Source organism: Vulpes vulpes, chromosome X (genome assembly GCF_048418805.1).
Source record: "Vulpes vulpes isolate BD-2025 chromosome X, VulVul3, whole genome shotgun sequence".
Taxonomy (NCBI): Eukaryota; Metazoa; Chordata; class Mammalia; order Carnivora; family Canidae; genus Vulpes; species Vulpes vulpes.
In genome coordinates, this window is record NC_132796.1 from 15,487,829 (window position 1) to 15,515,744 (window position 27,916).

Consider the following 27,916-nt stretch of genomic DNA (forward strand, 5'->3'; position numbering starts at 1 on the left):
CACACTTAAATAAATCCACATTCCCCTCCAAGCCAGTCCCCCCACCAGACATACTTATTTCTACCCAAGTCATTTTTCCCCTACCCTCAAACCTCACAGCTGACACAGTATTCTCTCCTCCTACCTCCTCCTAAATCCAGCCTGTGCCTGAGGCCTGGCAATAATTCTCTCGAGTTGCTGCTTCCCCATCCAGCCCTTCTTTCACAATCCTATGGTGAGGCTTAATGTGGGCTCTCTCTTAACTGCCTCAAGCCCAAACTATCAAATAACCTGACTCCTTGACGCCCATCTTTCCTTCATCTGATTGGTCTCATAGAGCTCCATCAGTTAGTATCTGAATGCTTAGACCCAATCACGCCAGTTTGGTGTCAACCCAGTGCCTGCCGAATAAATTACAGAGGCATCCCCTTCCTAACGAGTCCCGCCCAGACCTCTGTGCCCAGGGCAGCTCCCTCCGTGCGGGCACGAAGCCTCTCCTGCGGCTGATCTGTGCTCAGTTACCAGCACGCCCCATGGGATCTCCCTGCCTGCCTCTGCCTCAGCGAACCCAACTTCTAGATCCAGATAAGTCTGCCCCCCCGCCACCGATGGAGCCTGCCCTAGCACCCTGGGCACCAAGGAGCATCCCCAACTCTCACTGACATTACTTTCTGCCACTCAGTGGTCAGGCAGACCGTTGCTGTCACCTCACTTTCCATTTGCTGTCCCAGCGGCCAAAACAGACCCGAAGCTGCTGGGAGGCAGGACCTGTGCATGAGGGCCTTGCCCTTGAGTGGGTACTCGAGTATTTAGTGGCTGATTCCATGGCTGCTGATCATCGTTTCTTGCAATGCGAATAATATGTGTTACATTATTAGCTTGAGGAATTACAGCCATCTGGGATTAACGTCTTCTTGCTAAGTGAGAGCAAACTAAGCCTCAGCAGCTCTTTCTGGGCTCCCAGATAGACACAACTGGTACTGTTTCCACGAATGAAGAGCTTTCATAGACAAAGCCACTTTGATCAAGGCCCCCACCATTTTCAAACTAGCTCGTCAGACTGAGAAATATGAAATTCCTATTTTGGTGAGAGCCACCTGAGTCATCTCCAGACCCAAAGAAAACAAGGGCCAAAGGCCAATGCTTTCACAGGCAAGGCACAGCCCTGTGTATTCTGGGGGAGGGAGAACACCTCCCTTCCCGTGGGAGGCCCCACATTACCTTCTCTGCCACTGGCTATCATGCCTTAAAATGTGGGCCTTTAAAATGTTAAACCACAGTAGCAAGACCAAAACTTCAGCAGGCTCATTCTGATGATTCCTTCTCATTCATAGCCAATTACTGCTCTGCTTTGCCCTTTAACCAGGTCAAAAGTCCAGCAGGCCAGCATTTCTATTATTTTTCCATCAGCCCAAGCTGTCAAAAGCCCTTGGTCATGCTTCCTGACTGAGCTTCTCAAAGGCTGAGGATGTGCAACAGTCTCTGGAGACAGAGCAAATATTTTTGGTCTTTAGAGTTACAGTGACACATCCTACCACCAAGTCTTCTCAAGATCAGACCAGAGACTGCAAGTCAGCAGTTGCAAAGAAGCAACTCTATTAGCAGGTTCAGGAAAAAACAAAAACAAAAACAGCACCCCAAAGAGGAGTAATCCCAGGTGATGAGAAGGCTCACGTTAGGCACTCTGGTGCCTCTTATGAGCCTGCCAGTGGTCAGATGTTTGTTTCTAAATTGAGCAGCCAATGCAAAAGATGCTGGAAATCTTCCGTGTCAAATCAGTCCCTAAGAGTGGCTGCCAGAGGTTAGGGAAGGGGTGGGGAAGAGGAGGGAGGTGGGTACAGTTATAAAAAGGCAACGGGGGGGGGGGGGATCCTGATGGCTATGGAATGTTCTGTATCTTGGCCATGGTGGTAGATACACAAACCTACACATGTGACAAAACTGCAAAGAACTAAAGACGCACAAGTACAAGTAAAACTGGGGAACCTGGTGGATGTATCCATGTCAATATCCTGGTTGGGATCTCACGCTATAGGTTCATTATGATGTTACCATTGAGAGAAAGGGTAACGGGTATGTAATTCTCTCTGTATTACTTCTTACAACTGCATGTCAATCTCTAATTATTTCAAAAGAAAAGCATTGAATTAAAAAGGCAAATTCCAAAATGTAGCCCTATTAATGTAGAATATTGTGACCATGACAGGAACAAATAAAAGATGTAAAGCTAATAAAAAAAATTAGTTCCTGAATCTAGACTTCTTAAAAGGGCTGTCATCCAAGTCAGACCAACAGTGGCATCAACCAGCACATGCAACCTCATGCCACCTGCGCACATCCCCAAAAGACCCTCCAACAAAACTTGTGTACCCACAGAGACTTTAACTACCTTCCCCTTTATCAAAGAGTGCTACCTTAACCTTTGAAAAACTTACCCACATTCTTAACTAAGTGGTAATTTTCATGCCAGAGCTCATTTTAAATTCAAACTCAAAACACTGAGTGCTGTGACTACAATGAACTCTGCCATTCTTCATTTTCACCCATTCACCTTTTTTTCCACTAAATAGGTATATCACTAGAAAATATGAATGTAAGTGCTAACGTCCACTTCTACAAAAGGTTTATTTATCACTTCTTTTCATTAGACTGTTCTCCTGAGGTCAGGGAGATTAGAAATCCCAGGCACTCTGTTTTAATGTGGAAACCACCATCACTTCCCCTTCTTTATAAAACTGTGACATTTAAAACCAACCATGGGCTATTAGCCTTTCACTGAAATGGCTGTGTTAGTTCTCATCAGGCTGCTTAAGAAGGCAAGTCAAACTCTGAAGTTCTCTTAAAATTTTGCAAAGAGAAGCCAGAAAGCTCTCCTTACTCACCGATGTCATTGCTGCGGTCCGAGAGATCCTTGTCCAGGATGCCAGAGATCGAACTGCCCACCAAGTCAATCTTTGGACCGTCACCCCTACATTAAAAACACAAGTCCAAGCATTTAAAAATTGGTGTGTGCCCTTGTCATTTTGTCAGCTTTCTTGCTGCACGCGCATTAAGGAGCATGCTGTGTGTGGGGCGGGTGGCACTGTTGCCTGCGCCTGTGAGGGAGCCAGTGGGAGCCAATGACCTATCCAACCACATGGGCCTTGGTGAAACCGGCTGACAGACTGGATGCCCACCTCTCCAGCACACATTTTCAGAGATGGCTATTTTAATAATGACTGTTCAGCAATACACCTTTAGCCACAAACCCTCCTGCTGGTACACAGGGTACAGCGTAGGGCCTGCTCCCGCCCCATGGCCAAATAAGCACCAGCAAATGATAACTGGGAGCTTCCCTTTTAAGGAGCAAGGAATTTAGCCAATGCTGCTTGTCAAAGGTCGGCTACTTTTAACCTTGAGAAAAAGGTTTTCTGGCCTGAGGCGGAGGAATCAGCCAGGCTGTTGACAGGCACAGGGGGTTGAGTTTAAGATCTGGCAGCCTGAAGGCTGGCGCTGGGGCACAAGCCTGTAAAATTAGACAGCTCTTGGGTGGGTGCCCCCATGCCCATCAGGACACGAGTGACTTCCCTCTGTATCTGGGCTAGGAACAGCCCCAAGGAATGGGAATAGGCCTCTGAGATGATGAGAGAAGTAGCTCACTCGTGCATGAACAGAAGGTTCCTCCAAATTCTCCCAAAAGGGCAGTTCTCTAGTCCCTTTCAGGGGGATGAGCCCCGAGTGAGATTATCTGAGGTTTATGATGGTAGTGAAAGCGGAAAAGATCCTCACCCATAAAGTGAGAGGGAGAAGCCAAGCAGTCATTCTGGGAAAGCAACAGAAATAATCCACCTCATGGCTCTTGGCAGTCATCATGGCCTGAAGCCAAACCACACAATGAGTAGCAGTTACTCAAAGGAGCGCCTGTCTGATACCTATCATGCAGGGGGGATCGAGAGGGCCAAGCCAGGTAGTTCCTACTCTGGAGGGGCTCACGGTCTAAATGCGAGAAAGACAGACACAGGCCCACATGGCACAGGCTATGCAAGAGACAGGCATATCAAAGTCGTCTGGAAAGGACTGGATCAGGGCAGGGGACCTGTGTGATGTTGCAAGGGGCACGCAGGGGAGGTGGCATTCCAGCCGGGCCATGGAAGAATAGGTAGAGAGGGCATATCAGGAGGAGGTGCGGTAAAGCCAGGACCCCAGGTGGGTGGGAGTGCCTGGTGTGGCCAGGGGTCCCAGGGCTAAAGCCTGAGGTCCCCAGAGGGTAGTGAGAGCAGAAAGGTCAGCAGAGTCAGACTGCCAGGCTGAATACTAGAGGGTTCTGTTTGTCCTGGGGGTAATGGGGAATGGAAAGATAGCTGAGCAGGAGACCTGTAAACCTGGGGAGAAGGGAGGGACTCGACAGGGCCGAACCCGTTGTCTTTGCGCAAGGGCTGGTGGACAGCGAGATTCGCATGTCCTTGTGATGGTGGAGGAGGCCCAGTGGAAGGAGGAAGCCCCCGTCAGTTCCCAAGCAAACAAGCCTGATCTGTAACCTCCAGTGTAACGTCAAGTACCCTCAACCGAAGACAAGCAGAGGTAAGAACTCCAGGGTGACAGGGCTGGGCCGAATGGCCTGACTTCCACCAAGACAAAACACAGCTCTCACGCTGTGGGTGTGTATTATGAGACTTCCTGGGCTTTTCAGAGCTCAGCCAAAGTAAAAGTTCAAGAAGAGCGTGGACTACTGCGCTTGGAAGGGGGAAGCAGCTTGAGCTTCAGAGCAGAGCCTTTATTTCCCACCTCAGCCCCACCTCCTAGGGCCTTGGGGGCCCCCAGGCCAGGCTGCTGGAGCAGAGCCCCTCTCCATGCCCAGCCACCAAAGGGCAGGTCCCATAGGACTCCCTCCCTCGAGCAGACCCCAAGCCAACAGCAACGATGAGACTGAGGAAATTCATTTCAAAACATGCTGCTGGCAGGGCCCCAGTGGCTACTAGTTTGAATGTAACCTTCTGGATGAAATGTTTTGTAAATGCACCATTATTTGTAGGAAAAGCATTTTCATTTTTAAAAGTTCTCAAGGGCTCTCAATCTTATTATTTTCTAACTACAGAGTCGGAATGGTTTGGTGCTGTCATTCTCCAAACTAACACAACTCAAATTATACCCAGGGCCAGACAGTCCTGTCCTTTTGGGAACACAAGTACCAAAACCTGTGAGAACATGTGTTCTGTTCAGGGAGAAAGGTCATTCAGGCAACAAAAGTCCAGTTAATCAAAAAAAAAAAAAAAAAAAGTCCAGTTAATTCCACTGGGCTTTTTTTTTTTCCAAGGGGAAAACTGGTTTGAGGTGACACCATGGCGGGTGGCTGGGCAGAGAATCCGAGGGTGTGCTGGTGGGAGAACGAGCTTTATGTAGCAGCTAATGATCTGTATCTCAGAACAGCTCAGCTTGGTTGCTTCTGAACATTTGGTTTATTCGTGCATTTTGGTAACTATGAATCTTTGGAGCCGCCACTTCCCTCTTTGATTTGACAGCTAGAAGCTTCCAGTCAAATGTGAGCCTATCTTGAGGGACTGTAGAGAACCCTACTGCTCATTACTGTGCTCATCTTATCTTGGGCTATATTACTTTTCTACCTTTATTTTCTCCCTTACTGTCACTCTCAACTATTTTATTCTTGTAGATGCATTTTGGAAAGTTACCACAAAGCCTTTGGGGAATGGTTCAGGGTAAAAAGAAGTAATTTCTAAGAATAGGGTGTATATCAATAGCATTTAAAATGGGCATCTGCTTTGGCCCACTTCTGGGAGGCTATGCTAAAGAAATAGTCTGAAATGCCCAAGTGGGTTTTGTAGATCAATATGTTTACCACAGTCTTATTTGTAATAAAAATTAACACTGAAATCTTTCATGAAGAGGGGAACAGTTGAGTAATCTATATTTGGTGGACATTTATATAGTCATGAAAATGATATTTAGAAACACATTATGACAAGAAGGACAAAGGTTGATATTACAGTGGCAAAGGACAGCAGCAAGTTAAAATGACCCAGTCTTCCATGCACATATACCCACATGCCCTGCTTGGGTATCAGGAAGGGGGATTGTTATTTAAGACTGGAAAAATATTTACAGTGACTATTCCTGGATAATGTGATGGGTGATTTTTAGCACCCAGCTCAGCACCTGGTACATGGCAGGGACTCAAAAACACTTGTGGAATCAATGAATATTTGCCTTTGTTCTGAAATGGGAATGCATCATGTATTTTTGTACAATAGATGCATTTTTTCCGCAAAAGCTGTAGGACACTCAGTATGATCCTAACTAAATAAAACCAATGAAAAACAAACCAAATCATACACAGGGGAAAAGATGGAAAATAAATTGTCCAAAATGTTAATAATAGTTGTCTCTGGGATAAGACTATAAGTAAAATTTTTCCTTCATTAAAATTCACTTTTAACAACAGAGACCCATACAATTCAGGCAGCTTATGTTCTCTCTCCTTTCTCCGCAGGAGTATTGCCAAGGTCAAAGGTGAGATGGTCTGGCCCTTGCCTACACACTCCTTTAAGAACCTCCCTGACCACAGGTGCCCCTGTCATCACCTGTGACCACATCTGGAGCTCACCTGGGAACCAGGTGGGGGTGTGTGGAGTTATAAATCCTAGACCAAGAGGTCTAAGCCATGAGGGAACACCTGAAGAAAGGAAGTACCATCCCTGAGCGACCTGTCCCCAGATGCTAAAGCACCAGCTGCACTGATAGGAAGGAGCTTAGGATCCCCCCGTCTCTCTGAGCCTTGATCCCGAATGCCAAGAGCCAGACACAGGCTTTCGGCTGAAATTATCTTCTATACAGGGCCAGAAGCAAGCCTATTTTGAAAACACAGTAGGTGTCGTTTAAAAAAGGTTCTGATCCTTCCAAGTAAGGAAGCTGCAGCTGGTGTTTTGACAGTGTTCAGACTGTGGGTGTGGAAGCGTTTTACAATGTCTATTTGTAAATGCTTTTCACTGTATTTATAGACTCTTACAACAATGCTAATGAATTTCAGTTCTGAAAAGTACCAGAATTTCTGAAATTCTCCAAAGCACATGCTTGGAGTGGCTGACACCCAATGAGGCTGCAGCCCTCGATGGTCTCTGCTCTCCTCCAGTCTGCCCGACACATGGCTACCATTTTGGTAAAAAGGATGTTACTAAATCCAACGAGAAAAGAAAAACCCAGTCCTCTAGCCCCCAAGAGGGTTTATGTATGCTGAGTTTCTATGCCCACAGCTGTTGGATAAAAGGAGAAAATAAAATAAAGCAGGCATATTACCATATAGTCAAAGATACCAGAACAAGGTTGCCCTTACTCCTTTCTGATTTTTAAATCCAAATGGTGCAGTTTTGGTTATGGACCCTTGAAACATGTGACTTGGACAGGCGACTGGCAGGGAAGTCTCCTTGCCCTACTGGACAGGGAGCCTAAATTGCAGATAATGGGTTGACTAGCTCAAGGACACCAGTAGGAATAAGTGGAAACTACCATGGCATAGAAATAAGAGCAGCAGCTACTGACTACTGACTGCCAATCGTGAGCTAGGCACCAGGACAACCTCCTATTGTCTGTTATTCGATGGTCACATCCATCTCTTTAAGTATCTACTCTGCATGGTGGACACGGAGCCACACTGCCGGGAGTCCCCTCTGGTGCTCCTGCTGCTGGGAGTGCTGTTGGCCTCTCCAGGGACGTCCTCGGTTACAGGGAGCCTCCTCCACCAAGGCATATCCTTGCTAGGGTGGCCCACCTGCCACAGTATAAAAATCTTGGCCAGTTCCACCCAACACAGGACAACTCAGAGGAGCTGTTTCAGCCCCTGTGTGGACTTGGCCAAGGCTTTGATGAGCTAGTATCACAGCTTGTCTTCTCTCTCTGCCCAGCACTGCTTCCTTCTCCCTTTCAGGGCACTAAACCCTGAAACAGCTGGCACACTAAATACTGCCTCAGGGCCTGCTTCCTGGACACCACCGCCTGTGATGCCCTTTATTTTCATGATATAGGTCAGGAAACTGAGGCTCAGAAACATGAAGTTACTTGCTAACCAAAGGTCATTAAAATGGGACAGCAGGGTCTGGAATTGAACCTATTTCCTTTGACTCCAGAGCTCAAGCTTTTGCCCACTTCTCAAAGCTGCTTCACTAAGTCACCTGGTCGTGAGAATGGTGAGTCACTGAGGATGCCAGGCAGCTGGTGTCCCTGCAGCTCACGCCAGCTGAGGAAATCACCTTTGCTCCCCAGGTTAAAAAGTACTCCTAATAGATGAAAACTGCACACTCAACTGGCCCAGAGGTGCCTGCTCTTGCCGCTCAGAACCAAGACATGAGACGGGGCGTGTACAGTCGGAAATGTGGAAGATGCGCCATGTGCATCCCTTGAGAACATGAGCTCAGCCAGTGGCATGGCCCAATTTAGCCCAAGTTGGGACAGTTAAGCCAAGACATGTGGCCTGGAAAAGGTGTTGAAGTGCGCAGGAAGCTGAGGCAAACAAATAAATAAACGAACGACAGCACTAGCAGCAGCAACCGAATGCCACCCAAGAGACCCATGGCCCTTTTAGAGGTGAGTGGGGCTGACGGGGAAAAGAGGGAATCCATTGACCCTTACTGAACAGAAGATCCCGAGTCCAGGTCTTTCTGGAAGACCTCCTGCCCACTCTCAGAAGGATCTATTACCTTAATGTAAATAAATGTTTGGGCTTTAACTGCCTAAAAACTGTTACAGGGGGAAGAAAATAAGCTGAGAAGGAAAGAAGAAGGAAAGGAAAGGAAAGGAAAGGAAAGGAAAGGAAAGGAAAGGAAAGGAAAGGAAAGGAAAAAGAAAAAGAAGAAAAAGAAAAAGAAAAAGAAAAAGAAAAAGGAAAAGGAAAAGGAAAAGGAAAAGGAAAAGGAAAAGGAAAAGGAAAAGGAAAAGGAAAAGGAAAAGAAAGGAAAGGAAAGGAAAGGAAAGGAAAGGAAAGGAAAGGAAAGGAAAGGAAAGGAGGGATCCCTGGGTGGCGCAGCGGTTTGGCGCCTGCCTTTGGCCCAGGGCGCGATCCTGGAGACCCGGGATCGAATCCCACGTCAGGCTCCTGGTGCATGGAGCCTGCTTCTCCCTCTGCCTGTGTCTCTGCCTCTCTCTCTATCTCTCTGTGACTATCATAAATAAATAAAAATTTAAAAAAAAATTAAAAAAAAAAAAAAGAAAGGAAAGGAAAGGAAAGGAAAGGAAGTAGAAATGGCCTGTCCTCATGCTCAGGAGACCAAGGCATACCCTGAAAATCCTCTGTTTTGTTTCCAGCTTTCATCCCACTCAGGTGTCAACACATATGGACGATGGCAGATGTCAATGTGAAGATCCTAGAGAAATGACGTGAGTTACCCTGTCTTCTTTCTTGCTCCAACTCCACAGCCTTGTTTCATTGGCCCTTCTAATGTGAAACTACCCCATCTCATTGTGCACTTGCCGCGTGCTGGTCCAACTGTGTACCAAGGAAACGAGGCCAAAGGAAGTGACCACTCCCCACCTGACTGTCCGTAACACTGCACACTCTGGCTGACCACTAGAACTGGGCACACATTACCCCAGCTCAAGCCCCTATCTTATTACAGACAAGGGTCTTTGCTCCAAGGACAGGAGTGACGTGCCTAAGGCCACGCAGCTAATTACTGGCAGAGCTGAAACCAGGTGGAAGCTTCCGGGCGTCCAGTCCTGTCTTTGCCCCACACACTTGGGATGGCAATAATCAAAATGAGTATCCATAGGCACATGCTTTATGCTTCTAGAGATTTCTTCTCTCTCAAATGAACAACTGTAAGAGGACTCCACCCATCTGTGAAGGTAGCAGATGTGAAGCCAACTCTTTAGAAGAGCTCTGCCCTGGGATGTCATGGCCCAGAAAGGTAGGATCTTTCCATCAGGAAAGGAAAAATTCTAATAGCGGTAAGCCCAGTTTCCTTTGCTCATGAGCGGGAGGGCAGAAGGAGGCTCCCTCCCCACCCCCTTTCTGAGAACTAAGGAGCCAAAGGCACTGCTGATATCTGCGAAGTCCTTATATACCCACCTGGTAGCCAAAAATGTCCCAGGAAACACAGGCACTTTTGACAGAGAACCTCCTATGTAAATATGGGACAGCCCAAGCAAGGCCAGGGGAGCAAGGGGCTGGAACCAGAGTGGTTTTCCTGGCAGCTTTCCCTTTGTATTGCGTCCTTGTTTGGATGAGCACAAACAAGCTTGGCTATTTATAGTTGGTGAAGACACAGTGGAAGGTGATGGGACACTGCCCACTCAATTCCCCTCCAAATCTCTGTTCTTTGTGCAGACTCTGCAAGTGTGTATGGGAACAGGGCTCTCTCCAGAGGCCATCCAGGGCACAAACCCACTACCCCTCCAAAGGCAAAAGGAGGATGACCTTGCAGCCCGCATCTGCAAACCCACAGTTGGGCATCTCAGAGGGGCAAGGGGCTTTAAAGATACCGGGAAGAGGGGGAACTCATCATCATGTGACTCAGAAGAGTTCGTGAGGGGCCACTTGAGCAAAGAGTGTTCAAAGAAATAGCCCATGGAAAAAAGCATGGTATGACTCAACTGGTACCGTGCATGTGTGAGACTTGATCCCCCATTGGTCCCTTGCCTGATTTGGACCATCACTGGGAGGACAATCAGTGTGCCTCTGTGCCTGGTGCCTCTGGGCTGGGGCCAAACCCCATCACTACTGTTGGTTCTTGCTGCAGGAAATAACATTCATTTTTGGGCTGAGTGGAAGGAAAAGACCACATGAAATGAGGTCAGCAAAGAAAGTGGACGTCCCTACAATGTGACCAGGTCTTTTCTCGTGTCCTATGGGATTCCTCTGCTCCATAAATTAACTTCTATCCTTCAGTCATGGCCTTCCCTGAGTCCTGGCTTCCTCTGAATCTCTAAGTGCTTCTGGGGGAGGCTGTTCATGCTTCCACCCCTAGGGACCTGCTGGTGTGCTGAGAGTGTCCATGTTTCATCCCTCCCTTGAGGCTATGGTGCATGACCTACTTGTCACCCTGTGGAAACCCCCTTCCCACCAAGATCACCCACTGAGCCATCTCAGGAGAGGAAAGGAAGCATGCATAGGTGAATGCCTCCCAAGTGCCAGGCAAAGAGGTAGGGGCCTGAAGTGCTGCAGCTTGTTCAAACTTACACACCTGGGCAAGGGAGGCCTCACTCTACCATTTTGCAGAGGCAGAAACTGAGACTGGGGGAGGTGCACACCTCCTCCAAAGTCACCAGGTAAGGAAGTAGAGGTGTGGGTTATCGGCCCTGGTGTGCTGGCTCCAAAGCAATGGGTGGGCAGGAACCAAGTCTAGCCCGGTTACCACAGTTAATTACTACCTAGAAGAAGGCCTGGTCACAAATATAGGCACTTGATAAATATCTGTAATGAATGGATGATAGCACACACACACACACACACACACACACACACACACACTCCTCTCTCATCACTGAATCCATCTGTAAGCCGCCATTTTCCATAGCCAAGTTTCTCTCAGGCCAAATCTACACAAGCTTGGCCACCTGCCCATTCTCTCTTCAATTCATGGCAACTCTGTCTCTTGCTACCAACCATGTATAGAAACTCCTGGACTGGGAGCACCCAGGCCAACGCTAGTGACCAAAGCCTGTGGATGCCCTTCAGTTTCCTGGGTGCACACTATGGTGGGGTCCTCACAGCATGGTCAGCTAACCACCAGCAGCAGCAGCAGCACTGAGAGCTTGCTAGAAATGCAGGTTCCCAGGCCTTAACCCAGGTCTAGTGAATTAGACACTTTGGGGAGTAGCGATCTATGTTTTAACCAGCTTCCAGGTGATTCCAGCGCACACTCAGGTGTGAGACCCACTGATCTGTGGTTGCTCCATATTCCTTTCTTCTGGCTTCCATGATATCATACACCATCTATCCTTTCTGAAGGCTCTTCATACTTCCTTCACCCTATAAATAACTTTCCCCACTGTTGGTTCCACTCTCTCCTCTTCTTTCTCTATAATCTCCTGGAGGGATCATTCCATGCTTGGAAGTACCATCCATGAGCCAACAACACTCACCTCTGTAACTATCAGCCAAGATCTCTCTCCTAAATTCTCTAAAGACATGTCTCGCACCTGATTTGTGGAAAAGAAAGGAAACGCTCCAACACCACGTGATGCACCACTAGGACTCTTTGAAAAGACACTTTGAATACTTCAGTAATCCAAACTCAAAATGATGGCCGAAGCACCCAAGTGCACATTTTACCTGCCTGCTTAGGGAGCATTTGCATGAGCCAGCTACCTTTCTCTCCTACCTTTTTGATTGATTGATTGGTTTATACCTAGTAAGAGCAAAGAAGTCTTCTTAAATGCTTTCTTGTGGTAAGCATGGGGGCCAGACCCCCCCCCCCCACAGAGTGATCAGGACCTGTGAGCTTATTTCCTGTTTAGTTGGAACCCCAGGGGTTGGAGCAGCTGGGCTGCCTGTGTAAATCTAAAGAAAAATGAACTTCCGTGTAGGTAAATTGGTCTCAAGAGAGATATCTGCCCTTCCCTAAGCACGGAGTTGATGTTTGGCATATAAATGTTTACTTAATCTTTGCCTCAAGCTCAAATGTCTCAGAGCGCCTCGGCCTCTTATCTCCCAGTGTTTCTCTGAAATCCAGGCTCCATCTTCATTACAAGTAAAAATCTTACAATTCCACTGTCCTCCCCACTGGATCTGGTGTTTTAGTTTCTGTGGTGGAACTTCCAGCCCATCATGGGAAAAGTACCTCATGGGTTTTACGTTTAAAGCAATAGCCATCTCCAAGTGGCACAGGTCTGGCCCACAGCCTGGTGTCCAAGACCCAAATATCCACTTTCTCACTGAGAGCCCTCCTCTGACACATGCTTCCACATCTGAGGTCAAGGCACGGTGCCCCTCAGGATGCTTGAGCCACCGTAACAATCCCCCCCCCCCATATCCACGACCTCCTCTCTGAATGGCCCACCGCCACCCTGACTGTAGAATCTTTCTAATAATCACTGCGTGTCTTCAACTTCCAGAACACACCAACATCCCTCTGGGAGGGCGCTGGCTTCTGGAACATCGGCCTCACCTCACTTTGGCTCTTGCCATCTTCCTAAGCCTATGACAGCCATGTGGGCAATCCATCCTCGATGCCAGCCCCACCTCCCTCTGGTCCCTTCAGTCTTTATGACCTTCATTCATCTTCAGGCACCCAGATTTATAACCCCTTTCTCTGTGGATAAGGGCCTCTTCAGACCTACTCTACCTCTGAAGTTGTGAGCACACACCTCCCTTTTCTGACTAGCCTCTCCTGTTCCAGCCATCGGCTTTTCTCACTCTGCTTGCTCACCTTACCTCCTCCTTAAGCCTTTCAGCTTTACTTCCTACACCTCCATCCCAGACCCCCCTGTCTACCACTCAAGGCCCCCAGAACACTAGCCTCGCCGTCCCCCGCCCTGCCAGTCACCTGCCACCCCCCCCCCCCCACTTGGAAAGCACACATTGTTCTGTGCTGGACACACAATAGCAGACAACACGCAAGACTCCCTTGCAACTCAGAACAAAGGTTCTGCTCCAGCCTCCCTGCTCCTTGGGAAGAAAGTGAAAAAATAGTACAAATTGAGGTATCTGTGTTTGGGAGGATTAACAAACCTGTTCTAACCCACTTCAACCTCTTTCCCTATTAGGATTATTTTCTTTTGAAGGCACACACCTGCCCTGCCCCTCAGGTTCCTGGCTCGCTGCCTCCCACCACATGTAATTACTAAAGCTTAGAGCTACCTGCTTCTCTCTAGCATTTCCTTGGATTTTTCTTTTTCCTTTTCCTTTTGGACCCTCTCCCAAGTTTCAGGTCCTCCTTTCACAGAGGTTTCTGAACCCATATTTATTACATTATTAGACATATAACATCACATGTTCCATGTGTGTGTGTACACACACATACAAAAAGGTTTAGGTATGCTCTGTCGATTGAAATATTTTTATGATCAAATATTCAGACAAATGAATAGGCTCTATACTTTTGAGCCTCCATTTTCTCAAGTGTGAAAATGCGGGTAGACAGAATGCTTGTTGCACCACCAATGCCTGAGATGTGTAGCCTGTCTTCGCACACTGGGAAATAATAATGACAACATCCCCAAGGTGCATACTTTCAAAGGAGGTACTTAGAGCCTAGTGGAATCTCCTATCATCATTCAATTTTTTTTTTTTAAGAGAACAAGGCAGGAAGAGGGGCAGAGGGAGAGAGAGAAAGAGGATCTTAAGCAGGCTCCACACCTTGTGCAGAGCTTGAAGTGGGGCTCGATCTCGATGTGGGGGCTCAATCCTATGCCCTAAGGTCATAATCAAGAGTCAGACACTTAACCGACTGAACCATCCAGGTGCCCTATCATTCAATTTTTAAAAAAAGATTTTATTTATTTATTCATGACAGAGAGAGTGAGAGAGAGAGAGAGAGAGGTAGAGACATAGGCAGAGGGAGAAGCAGGCTCCATGCAGAGAGCCTGATGTGGGACTCGATCCTGGGACTCCAGGATCATGCCCTGGGCTAAAGGCAGGGGCCAAACCGCTAAGCCACCCAGGGAACCCCCATCATTCAATTTTTTAAATCAACTCTGGTATTAAATTTTTCTTTAAAACAGTTTTTTCCTGTTAAAATTCCATCTTAACTTACTTTCTGGAAATTGGAAGAATATTCTTACCAATGGGTAAATATGTTAATGGCATGCTTCCATTTGCTCAGACTGGACACAAAACTGTGCTTGGGTGTCATTCTACTTCTCCCAGATGTGATTCCTGGAAACTGATCTGCAACTGAGCCCCAACATTAGTGAGATCTAGGACAGTGCCTTGCACACAGTGGCCCCTCAATACATTTCTGTTAAGCAAATGTATCTAAAAAGGATTCCCTTCTTCCTAAACTTATGTATTTCTTTATTCTAAAAGATACTACTTCCTGTCTAAATGGAAAGAAACCAATCTCTTCTGGAAGCCACATTTGGCAGCAAGCTTTCTGGCTGGTGAGAGCAAGTGAAAGCCCAGACACTCCAGCTAGAGTGGCAATGCCTCGTTCCCCATAAGAATGGAAAATAATGACTGTGTGTCCATGTATTCAACTGTCTATCCATCCATCTGGTCAAGTAAATTATAGAGATGATTTGGCTTCACACAGCAGACAGTACCTTTTCTCTGGAGGAACACTTACACAAAACTGTTTGATGTTAACATTCCTACCTCAACTAATTGGGCAGAACAAGACAAGTTCATAAACCAATAGATGGGTTGGTTGTCCAACGTAACTGCTTAGCAAAAAATATGAAGTGCATGAGGTATTGATAAATGATAAGCCTTTCCTTGATCTTCTTAAAGTTTTTAATGTTGAAATCCATGGCATATTAGGTAACTTAGAACATGACACACATGTGCTACAGAGCTTGTACAGGGCCTGGGAAGGATGACAGGAGAGGCAAAAGTGAACAAAATGTAAGCACTGGCACCTCCCTCCCTTTGTAGGAACCATGGCATTCAACAAGTGTGTTAAATGAGCCACTACCATATGCTCAACCTTGTAAAGCATGTGGAGATGACAAAACACACTCTTGATCTGCTTTAAATCTGGTAAAGGAGTCCGGGGGTGTGAGCATCCCAAGTGGCACAGCATGGGGCCCCACACTAGGCTAAACATGGGGTGTCAGGCATTTGGAAGAGAGAGCAATCATGAGAAATAAGGGAAGGCTTCCAGAAGCTGGGTGTGCTAAGTGGGCTTTGAATTCGGGGAGCATTAACAGGTGCATTAGAGGCAGCGAGGGAAGGGGAGGGCACCATCAAAAACTTGGGAGGATCTAGACCAGGAGTTCTCATAGTGTGGATGTGAGCCAGCAGCATGGAGATTACAACCTAGGCGCTTGATGGAAATGTAAGTTCCCAGGCCCAGCCCAGACCTACCAAGTCAGCAAAGGTGGGGGCGGGGTGGACCCAGCCATCTGTTTGAACAAGGTCTCCAGGTGATTCTGACCCACGCTCAAATTTGAGATCCATCAAGTTGGAAAAGGTACTGTCCTCCCTTCAACTGACTGACCAAGTAGCCAAAGCAGGTACTGGCTTCCCAAGTAACCCCCAGCCTTGCCTGGTCTGCCACTTCCTAGGATTTTCAGGAAAGAAGCCAGGGGCTCTCTTCCCTTGTTCCCTTTGTGCAAACCCAGTGCCCTGGGGACTGAGCCACCACAAGGCGAGTGGGAAGCCGCACACATCAAGAACAGTTAGCTTTCCCACTGGCTTCTATTCACAGCCCTGCTCAAGTATCTTCCCCAGAGATCCATACTTCTAACTGCCAAGCAGATGATGGGAGAGCTGGAGGCAGAAAAGAGCTAGGCAGAGGCAGGAAGGGGGCTTCTGTGATCCCAGAAGGTCAACTGTTATAATTTACCTCCCCCCCTCTGCATTCAGGTCTAACTGATGGCTCACAAAGCCTGTACCTATCCCACGATGAGAGGGTTGAGAACAACCTTCGAAGGCAAAGAAGCCACTGGAGTTGCACTTCTCTTCAGATCAGATTAAAACAATGGGGATATTCTGGAAATTGTTACTGACTTACGGGAAATGTCTGTAGACCCTGGAAGACTAACAGAACTTGGCAGAGAGGGCCTTCTGTTCCCCTTTCACCCACCACAAGGTGATGTGCAACCTTTGCTCTCCAGTCTCTCTGTGTAGTTCATATTCTCTTCAGAAGCACTTAGGTTTATGTAAACTTTTTCTCCTGGATTGCTAGCTTCTGGGTCAACCAAGCTGCTGAAGAGGCATGAGCTGAGGCCACTGGGGCTGCCAAGTGGCCTGTTGTGCACATGTGCACAAAGCCTTCTATCTGTCGGTAGAAGAGGGCATGACGTGTAGAGCCTGACAAATTCAACAATGGCCCTGGTCCCATTAGTCGCCCCATGGGTCATGATAGCAGGTAGCTGTTTTGACCTTGGGAGATGCCCGCAGAACAACACAGGTGAACGAGCTGCCACTCCAATGGGCTCACCCTGAGGTAACTGGCTGCGTGTTCAGCTGGGCAGCCGGCCTCCCACACGTGGGCTTATGTGCGTCCACCACAGTCGGCTGAGATTCTGACATTTCTCAACCACTCACATGGCTACCTGCCTCTATATGTGGGCAACTGTGTTGTTTTTAAGAGTAAGTGAGTCACACTATCATGTGGATGAACGTTGGGGCGATCAGGCTAAGTGAAATAAGCCAGTCATAAAAAGACAAATGTTGTATAATTCCACTTACACGAGGCATCTAGAATAGTCACATTCAGAGACATAGAAAGTAGAGTTGACCCTTGAACAACACTGGTTTGAATTGTGTATGTCCACTTACACATGATTTTTTTTCAATACAGCCAGTACTATAAATGTGTTTTCTCTTCCTTATGATTTTCTTAATAATGTTTTCTTTTCTCTAGCTTCCTAATTATTGTAAGAATATAGCCTATAATACACAGAACATATAAACTACGTGTTAATCAACTCTTTACATTATTGGTAAAGCTTCTGGTCAACAGTAGGCTATTAGTAGTGACGTCTCTGGGGAGTCAAAGTTATACATGGATTTCCAACTGCACGGGAGTCAGTGCCCCTAACCCTGCATGTTCAAAGGCCAACTATACACTTGGGGTTGGCAGGGCCTGGGGCAGGGGGAGGGGGAGTCAGCGTTTAATGGGTACATAGTTTTAGTTTTGTAAGATGAAAAGAGGTCTACAGATGGATGGTAGCAGTTGCACAACAATGATGCCACTAAACTGTACACTTACCAATGGTTATGATGGTAAATTTTATGTTATGTGTACTTACCACGATTTAAACATTGTTTCCTAAGAAGTAAATGAGCTATTGTTGTTTCACTGCAGTAGACCCAGTATGACATGCAATAATAAGAATGATAATGAGGGGTGCCTAGCTGGCTCAGTCAGTGGAGTGTGCAACTCTTGATCTGGGAGTTGTGGGTTCAAGCCCCACATTGGGGATAGAGATTACTCAAAAGTAAGACCTTAAAAAAATAAGAATGACAATGAAACTAACATTGATTTACAAGCATGGGGCTGCATACTTGGGAATTATCCTGTCCTATCCTTTCGGGTGCATTCCATTCTCATCCTCAATGTACAGATGGACAAAGTGAGGTGCAAAGGGGCATTGACATACTGAGGCTCATGGGTTTTGAGGTAAGGTGAGACGCAAACCTGGAAGCCTGCCTGACTCCACCACCAGGGTGCTGAAGCCCCATGAGGCTCTCACCATGCAAACTTGGCCCAAAAGAACAAAAATTTGGTGAGTGACTATTGTCAACAGGCACATGTAAAGACCTCCAGGCCACCAGCTTGCTCTGGGTATATGACACCAACACATGATACACACATAAGGGTAGAAAGTTCTGGCAATTAACTTGTAGAGAGAACACAACACTCCTTTGCTCCATGGTGGGCATCTCAGGTCTGGAAGCACAATGTCCAACTTTGATTTCCCACTAGTGACACATGTGTCCAGCCAGCCAGTGAACAAATTTGAGTTGTGCCAGGCCTATCTTAGAATTCCTGCCTAAACAAAGCATGGCCCTTTCCTCTGAGGGTCTCATAGTTGGGAGACATGTACAATAAGACACCATTTGCCATGCCAGGTCCTTGGTTCCACAAATAGGGCTGTGCAGTCTAGGGCAGAGGGAGCCTGGGGATGGGGAAAGAAGCACCACAGAGCAGGGTCAGGGGTCAGGGGATGGAGCTCCCAGTGAGACGTGCACACCTGAGGCCAGGGGGACATCCAGGGGATGAAGGTGGGTGTGATACCCACATTTCCAGTCTGAAGGGCAGCTGGCTGCCCTAAGGAAGCACAGGGAAAATCCCTGTGTGTGAGCAGAGCCTACATGCGGGACCCCTGTTCTCTGGCTGCTAATTTTAAAATCTGCACTGTGCCTCCCAGCCTCAAACCAACTTCTGCCCAAGCACAGGAGCAAGACAGAAGTAGCCGGAGTCTTCAGACAGCTTTGCTAGAAGGTGGAAGGGCAGCTTTGTCCCCCATTCCCTTAGCTCTGCTGCACTTGAGGTCCCTCTCCTGTGACGCATGGCCCACCCTCGCCCGTCCCCAGTGGCAAGAGCAGAGCAGTACCTGGTGTGGGTCAGGGGACCCACTGGTCGTTCAGGCCTCCTGGGAGGCAGTGCACCCGGTCGGCTGAGAGAATTGGTCTTGGGTGGCCGAGGCTTTTTTGGCGGTATGGCAGGAACGGAAGGCTTCTGTAAGTCCAGTTTTGGCTCTCTCTCTGGTCTTTCTTTAAGTCATCGTTTAAAAAGCATAAAGAAGACAGAGAGACCTAGTGTAAGTGACAGTACTTAGGGGCAGATTGCTGGTTTCCTGCTTTAAAAAAGTCACTGATGCTGTCTGCAAAGGTGAAGTTGGAAGGTGAAGAGCATCGTTTATTTTTTTTTAACTTTTATTTATCTATGTATTTTTAGAGCATTGTTTATTTTTTATCAAGTCAGGAAAAACCCCTCAGCAGCTGCAGCACGCTGCTGGCCTTTGCCTGTGCCAGACTCTGCCCCTGCAGGGCCCTCTGGCTACTGCCCACCCTCGGTGAACTCCTCCTCATCCTTTTCAGGCCTGCTCATCAGCCTGGCTGAACCGTGACCCTGTCACGTTCCCTTCTCAGCCGCCGAACTCACCCTCAGAGGTAGACTTTCTTACTTCCTCACCTGAGGCCAGAAAGGCAGCCCTTTATAAATAGGCTCCACTTGGCTACTTGCTGGGTGTGTGCATGCCTGCCAGCACCTGTAGGATGTCAGCCTTCAAGGCTGGGGCCCGCGTCTGGTCCTCTCTCTAGATCCTACCTGGTGCCTGGCACAGAGCAGGTGTTCAGCAAATGGTGATGAGTTTGGTGAAGGACCTACAGGACCTGCTGGGTGTGGGGAGGCAACGGGCCTGATGCCTCTCAGGTCAGCCTGTGTAAAGAGCCATTAGCCAGTAAAGGGGGGGGGGTGCATTTCTGGGAACAAAGAGCTAATTCTGGATTCTTTTTGTGCACAGTTTGAACTTGGAAGACAAACTGGGGTGTCACAGGTATTTGGTTCCCAAGGATTCTTGGAGACAGCTATTAGAATGAGGTTAAAGTCAGATCTGGTGACATTTTGGTATCTTTCATCTGACCATCCATATCAAATATTCCCATTTAAACATTACCTAGCCTCATAGTTTATGATAAAAAACTCTGGTCCTTATGTCTGGTGGCACTTTGAATCTTTTATGCCATGATGTTGCAGCAGTATTGAGAAGATTTTATGGAAAATTGGGATGGTCTCCATGACCATAGCTCAATAAAGAAAGGACAAATAAAAAATAATAATAAAGTCAGATCTGGGGGCCACCTGAGCAGCAGCGTGATGGACAGCTTTGTGTTTTCTATCCTCAATTAGCCTTGCCCTGGGTGTGGTATAAAAAGCATGTATCCAGGGGATGCCCGGGTGGCTCAGCGGTTGAGTGTCTGCCTTTGGCTCAGGGTTTGATCCTGGTCCGGGGATTGAGTCCCACATCAGTCTCCCTGGGAGGAGCCTGCTTCTCTCTCTGTGTCTCCCATGAATAAATAAATAAAATCTTTTTTTAAAGCATGTACCCACATTCTTCCTTATAAAGATGGAACTTCAGAGAGTTGCCCATTGGAGGACAGGCAGGTTTTCTGTGTTCACTTGTAAGCTGGAACTCTGAACACGTTTTGCTTGTAAACACAAACTCATATTGTTCAGGGGCCCAGGCTGATCGGCAAAAGTGTTAAAAGGCCCACCAGTTACTATACAGATATCACTGTGCTTATTCCCACATTTTAGTAGGGGAATATCCTCCATCCAGGAATGCTGGGAACTCATTTACTGTCCATGGGGACCAGAGGAGGAAGGGCTTGGCTGAAATGCAAAGGAGGGGAGATTCCTTCTGCTAGGAGGGACTGGGGGCCCCCCGCTTCTGCCAGTCTGCAGAACAAATGGGAGGGGGATTTGTGGCCACCTCACAGGGAGGCCAAGTCTCAGGGTAGGGCTGGCTGTCTGGCTTTCCGGCTTCCCTGTTGCTTCTGACAGGGTTTCTGCTTTCCAGACCCACTGCGGCACTGAGCAAGGAACCATAGGAGTGGAAGGAACCAGAAGTGTGTGGCCACTTGGCCAGCCAACTAGGGCAGTTGTTCACATGTAAGCTGGGTCCTTATGTTAGTCAGCGTGGAACAGAGCAGGAAGTGTCCTTATCATGGAGCCTGGCTGTTAGCCAGAAACTAGGCATGTGTCCTCCATGTGGACGGGGGGCAGTGTTTGGCTACATCACAGCACACGCTCTCCTCAAAGGGCTGTTTGTGTGATACACACACGGCTGTTTTTTCACTGATCCGGGACACAGAACTGGCCTTCTCAACGAGGTTCCACAACTCAAATTTTAAGTGTTCACTGAGAAAGAAAGAGATGTAACTTCTTAAGAGCTGGCAACATTGGTAGAACTTTTGGCAGGCTGATAGAAAATATTAAATTTCACAATAAAATTTCATGAGGCCACCCAGGAGCACCTCGAAATAATTACATTCATTAATTCAGCATTTCTCTTGTGACTTCCAAATAACTGCTATTTAAAATGGGATTTGCTCTGCCTCCTGTTCATAATAATAACATAGCACTTTTACCATAAAATGTGTGATCAATCAAATCTTAGACACCTAACAAAATGAGCCCTTCCACAGCATGCAGATTTCTTTGGGAGACACACTCAGAACAGTAGGAGTCAAACACATCTGTAAAGCTGACTGTGTGAGACTGGTGAAATCATTCCCTTCAGATGACATTAGGGCCTTGAGCTGCTTCTCCCAGTTTTGCTATGCCCTCTGCCCCCCAGGATTCTTTACAAAGGACATGTGTCTGTGACATAGTAGCCAGATCGAAAGTCCAGCAGTGACCAAGGATGACAGTTTTTCACTTGTCTGGATGGGAATTTCTCTCAGTCCCATCCACCTGTCAACAGTGAATAAGCACCCTGGAGCACTGGGCATGGGAGAGGTGGATCCATCCAGGCCCTTAGAAAACTTCCAGTTTGCACCTGGACTTCCAGATGTCACTGGTGAAGGGAGGACAGCGATGGCAGGAAGACCAGGATGGAAGAAACCCAATGTGTTAAGTGACTGGGCTGGTTGTTTTTCATTTATGAGGAATTCTGGCCCAAAGAAGCACCACATAACCCTTTCTCCTATTTCCTTAGAAATGGAATATTTAAAAGCAACCAAAATAAAAACATAATCACCATATGCCACCCTTAACCCCACCCCAAAACAAACTGTGGGTAATGTGGACTAGCCCTATGAGGGATGGCTTTCCTATCAGTGCCAGTGAAGACATGATTTCATACCTTTTTCTTCTGTTCTATTTGGAAGTGTTTCCGGTCTTTCAGGAGGTATCTTTTTAATTTCATGTTTTCTCTCAGTGGTACCTATGGGGGAAAGGATAACAGTGATCAGAACATGTTTTCTCTAACCATTTATTAGACACACCAGCATTTTAAATATTTATCAAATGCAGCAAAGTCAATAGACTTTTTCCCCCTAAGCTGAGCACTGGTATTACCTGGCAAATAAAAGCCGCTTAGAAATAGCAGAAGCCACTTCTGGCCTATGCTGTTTAGTTTGCCTGCCTATATACATCCTTAATTTATAAGAACGCCACTAATATTTTCTGATATTTAAATCTGACTTCCTTAGGCATCAAAACAGTCACAGGAAACCACTGGGTGTGGGTGGAAAATATGTATAAACAAGTCAATCATCAAAATATGCAAATAGTGGGTCACTGGCTATTGCTCTACAAATAAAAAGAAATTTCACAGGGACCTGGATTCTATGTTGTAGCAGTTTTAAAATATGGCCTCAAATTGTTTGCTACCCCTCCCATTAAGAGATGAAGTCTATGTCCCCTGTCTGGGATGTGGGTAGGTTTGTGACTGCTTCAACCAGTGGCCAATATGATAGCATATAATTTCCAAGGCTGTGTCACAAAAGACGGTATAGTGTTTGCTTTATTTGCTGGAATACTGAGCTTCCATGTGAGAAGTCCCTAGCCCTGAGGCCTACTTAAGAGGCCATGTGTAGACAGTTTGGTCTACAGCCCCCACTGAGCCCAGCCCTCCAGCCACTCCTACCAAGGGGAGCCAGACAGAGCGAAGCAGCCATCTCCAAAGTGGTCCCTCCAGCCTCAGCTGGCCCAGCATTCCCAGCTGAGGCCCCAAATATCAAGGAGCAGAGAGACAAGATGTCCTGGCTATGCTCTGTTCAAATTCCTGACCCCAGAATCTGTGGGCATAAGAAGATAGTTGTTTTCTGCCACAATATTTGGGGTAGTTTGTTAAGCAGCAATTTTTAAGTGGAGGGATGTGCAGTGAAGATATGTGGTTCTCCCTCAGTCCTGTCAATCTGTGTCTGAATGCTTCAAATGTTACATATTACATTTCCCCAAATACACCTGTATGGCCGAGTGGACTGCAGCTGCTCCCTCAACTGGGGTCTTCAGCAGTGTCTGTGGCCTCAGGTGCATAAGAACACTTGAAAAATAGCTAAAGCATGAAACCAATCACAAGTACTCCTCAGACTGATAGACTTGCTTGAATGCTGGACGAATTCCTTACATGCCCATCCCTATGGATGGGTGCTTGGTACTAAAATCTCAATTACACAGCATCAGAAACCAAAAGAACTAAAAAAAAAAAAAAATCCACTGAGCACATTTTACCTAAATTTCCTTAATGATTCACTATAAATTAAACACTCTAATTTCTGTCAATTCCACATCTTTTTTTAATCAAATAATCAAACACGAAAGCTTATGATAGAGAAAATATAAATATCTACCTCCCTGTCACAAAGCAATTCCCAGGATCATTCAGTAGGATAAATGAGCAGTAGGGATCTAGGAAAATTAAATGCCATATTGCTTTGCCCCACAGAGCTCCAGCATAACCTTTCATAAAATTGCTTTAAAAGGAAAAGAATTTGCCTATCATGCTACAATCTAGGCTTCTAAAGATAATGAAGAAGTTCGTTATCATTCCTAGAGATGCAGGAGGAATTGACAATCCTGCTACCACGAAGAATCCAATCCTAGTTACATTCTAGGCGACTTGAGCCTTGGGCCACTCAGTTCATCTCCTTGGTCTGTAATCCATCACCAAGGTCTCGAGGAAAAAGGTAGTCAGAGAAATGCAAATCAACAGTGAGCTTTAATTTCAGCACAACAAAATATTGATCCAGTGTGAACCACTAGGTGGCAAAATTAAACTGCTCAATGCAAACGAGGATGGGGGCGGAGCCAGAGATGTAATTAACACCTCATTTCAGGGCTTAATCTCCTTAATTCTCAACTATGCTAAAGGGAATGGAAAAGGAATTTGGGATCAAACTGATTTCCCCCACAACTCGGTGGGCCAAAAAAAACTTTAAAAAAATCACTCCTTAATAAATCTGTGAATAAACCAATCTGGAAATTTATTCATACTTCAAATGCTATAGAAATTTCACAGTTATTAATATGCAGAACTAAAAATACCCCTACTCTTCTTCTGTTTTAGTTGTTAATTTTTTAAAATGCCACTTAACTAGTTATTCATGGAGGAATTTCTCCTCATAATTAGTTCTTAACAATTATAAAGAGGAGTTCTATGGGGAAATATGAAGGATCATTTTTATGTATGAGAATCCTGTGTACAATGAGTTACCAAATGTCCAACCATATCAAGTCTTCCTATATTATTCAACCTTAGTATCTGAACTACATAGAAAAAAGTGAACTGGACTCTTTTTAAGATAAAAAAAAGTATCATGAGGAAAAGTATTTGTTGCTAGAATAACATTTTTTGTTGGAGGGGGTAAGTGAAATAAGTACAAATTTTGGTTTACCACACAATTTTTTTTTTTTTTTTGGTTAAAAATTCAGCACCACTGTACATACGTGGTAAGGCTATGACCCGTGGGAAGCGATCCTCCCTAAGCTGACCCTCAAGATTAGGTGGGCATGGGCAAAAGCAGGACAATTAAGTTCTTTCCTCAAAAGCAGTTGATTAGAAATAGAAAAAATAAAAGAGAAAAAACACCCTGGTTTACTCCAAAGCAAAATTTTTTTGGTTATTCATTTGGGAGGCTAGATTTTTTTCACTGTACCAGGGATACATTTTAATGATATGTTTATTTTTTAGGAAAAACAGCAGTATATTTAAAATCTGCCTGTTGAGACCAAGTGGTAACTTTCCAATTTGGTAATCCATGGCAAAAGGATCTAAGAACCTTAAGCTCTACCAAGGGTGCTGTAAATATACACAGAAAGATGCACGTTGTGTCTAGAAAGGAAGCACATTACCTGCCCCTTGCTTGATGACAGGAGCGGATGGAGGAGGCGGCTTCTTGGGTCTCTGAAAAATTAATCAAAATGATAACATATGAGATCGTTGGCAAGCCAACAAGATTGTTGGCCTGTCACATAAGGACCACAGACATTGTTTTCTAGATGTAGTTTGGACAGTCCAGAGGAGCTCTCCAAAAATTGAGCAAGTCTCTCTCCAGGGATGTCAAGTTTTGGCACCTTTAAACCAACACTAAAATAAATTCAGTCTGCAAAACAAAACTCTGATGGACAAATGAAATACCATTTCCCCCTTTCTAAATTTGTAACAGCCTTCTGGAAAAGCACGGCTCAGCAAAAATGGCCTGAAACCAGCAAGCACAATGGTCCTCCTACGCTGAAACCGCATTTGCAATTAAGATTTAATCTGCTGAATAACCAAGTGATTCAGGAGAGTCACTGGGACAGCTCGAAATCAGATCTGCTCTGGACTGTGGGACCTTCAGCAAAAGCAGGCCAAGGGGCTTCCATGGCTGGGAGTCTGTGCCTTCAACCTTCAGCTCCTCCTGACCCCGAGGCTGGCAGGCCATTCATGAGCCCCCACCCCCAAAGACCAGTTGCACCCTAGAAAGTGGAATGGAGCTTTTCTTGCATATCAGCTCCGATTTGTTTTCCTCTCACAACCTGTCACTCTGTAGGTGATGAGGCAGCAATGCAATCAGTGGCATCGGTCCCTGAACCCGTTCCAGGGCCTCTCCTTGCTCACTCACCCAGGACTGACTGTAGGAGGAAGATGGTCAGGCTGGACTTGGTAAATGACTCAGGGGTCAAGAGCCCAGCCAGGGCACAATTCTTGGAAACGATTCTTGGAGAGGGGAACCAGAGGCAAAGAGAGAACCATCTCAATATCAAAATCATTAAGGAGGGACGCCTGCGTGGCTCGGTGGTTGAGCATCTGCCTTCAGACCAGGCCATGATCCCGGGGTCCTGGGATCGAGTCCCACATCGGGGTCCCTGCACGGAGCCTGCTTCTCCCTCTGCCTGTGTCTCTGCCTCTCGCTCTCTCTCTCTCTCTCTCTGTGTCTCTCAGGAATAAATTAAAAAAATCTTTAAAAAAATCATTAAGGAATGAAAAAAAATCATTAAGGAAAGATGGAAATAGGACAAGAATACAATCCATGTTGCTGCTGATGTTTTTCTTGACCCTCTCTGGGCATCACACACCGATGATTATTTTTTTAAACAGCTTCACAGACTTTCTTGCACTCGGAAAATGTACCACTATGACATTACTGCAAGGACCAGCCAAAGCACCCACCAGTCCCCGGCCCTGACCTGCTGGCAACTGCTCCAGTACTAGAGCACATGAAGAAATGATTTCAAGTAAAAGCTGGAGAATACGAGACTCATAAAGAACTTTTTCAGGAGGCATCCCAGCATGTGGACTCTGGATTCTGGGACATGCCACCTCTGCTCTTCAGTAGCTGGGTGACATGGCCAAGTTACCTTGAATAAGTAGTGTAGTATCGTGGCTGTGAGGTGGGGCTTCTGAGACTGATGGATTACAAATGCTGGCTCCTTCGATTCTTGGCCATGGACACTGGGCAAGTGAACTGATCTAGCTAAGCCTCCTCACTTGTAAAATGGCAATGGTATTACCTCCCTCTTGAGAGGAGGTGGAGTCAGTAAGCACTGCCCTGTTGAATCTTTGTGACAATCATGTAAGTAGTGATGTTACTATGCCCATTTTGCAGATGAAGTGATTGAGCCTCAAAGAGATGAAGCCATTTCTCAAAGTCACGAGGGTGGGGGGCTGAGAGCCCAGCCCCATGCTGTCTGACCCACAGGCGTGCTCTTAACCACTGTGAAGGACCCGCCTTGCCAGAGAGCATCCACAAGACGGACCACCACATGGCCATATACCACATACAGAGTGTACATAAGCACAGGGAACTGTATCATGTGTAAGTTGGGGGGAAAAAAAGGGTATCAAATTGCAGCTACAGTATGAGCTCAAATCAACTATGTTACAAAATATACAGAAAGAAAAAAATTAGAAAGGAAAAAAATGTATAGTGTGATATGGGGCTAGTGTAGGATTATGGGCACATGTGAGTGTGGGTATGTGGGTATGTTTCCTTCTTAATGTTTTCCGTACTGTCCATATGAGTACAGACTAACTTCATGACAAACAAGAGAAAGAAAGATGCTCTAAGGGTCACCTCCCCTTGCACACAGGCTGTCCCCTGGCAGAAGGCCCCTTCCCATTGGCCTGTCCCTTCCGGCTCTCCATTCCAACTTCTTCCTCTTTCTGCCTCCCTTCTCTGTCCTTCTATAAATTAGCTGGGGACAGATGTGTGTTTACCTAATGAAGTTATTGCTGAAACTCTGCCAACGAACCTTCCTTTACCTCAGAATCAGCGTAATTTCTTATTCACAGAACAGCCAGCACCCTGCGGCCTGGTTCTTCCCAGCCAAGCCCCAACAATGCCTACCCATGGATAAGTCTTGCTCACTTCCTGCTCATTTGAAAAATTTTATAACCAATTTCACATGAG

General features: G+C 46.5%; 1 protein-coding gene across 18 annotated transcripts in view; it reads right to left on the minus strand.

The window, feature by feature from the left end:
• SH3KBP1 (SH3 domain containing kinase binding protein 1) overlaps positions 1–27,916 on the minus strand; it is a 334,655-nt gene that overhangs the window by 31,594 nt on the left and 275,145 nt on the right. For all 18 annotated transcript variants that reach the window (XM_025997485.2, XM_025997483.2, XM_025997484.2 and 15 more), the window contains 4 exons: positions 25,377–25,428; positions 22,384–22,464; positions 19,129–19,288; positions 2,862–2,947 (listed from right to left, as the gene is read on the minus strand). In XM_025997485.2, coding sequence (XP_025853270.1) covers positions 2,862–2,947; positions 19,129–19,288; positions 22,384–22,464; positions 25,377–25,428 — 379 coding nt within the window. The remainder of the gene's footprint in view (positions 1–2,861; positions 2,948–19,128; positions 19,289–22,383; positions 22,465–25,376; positions 25,429–27,916) is intronic.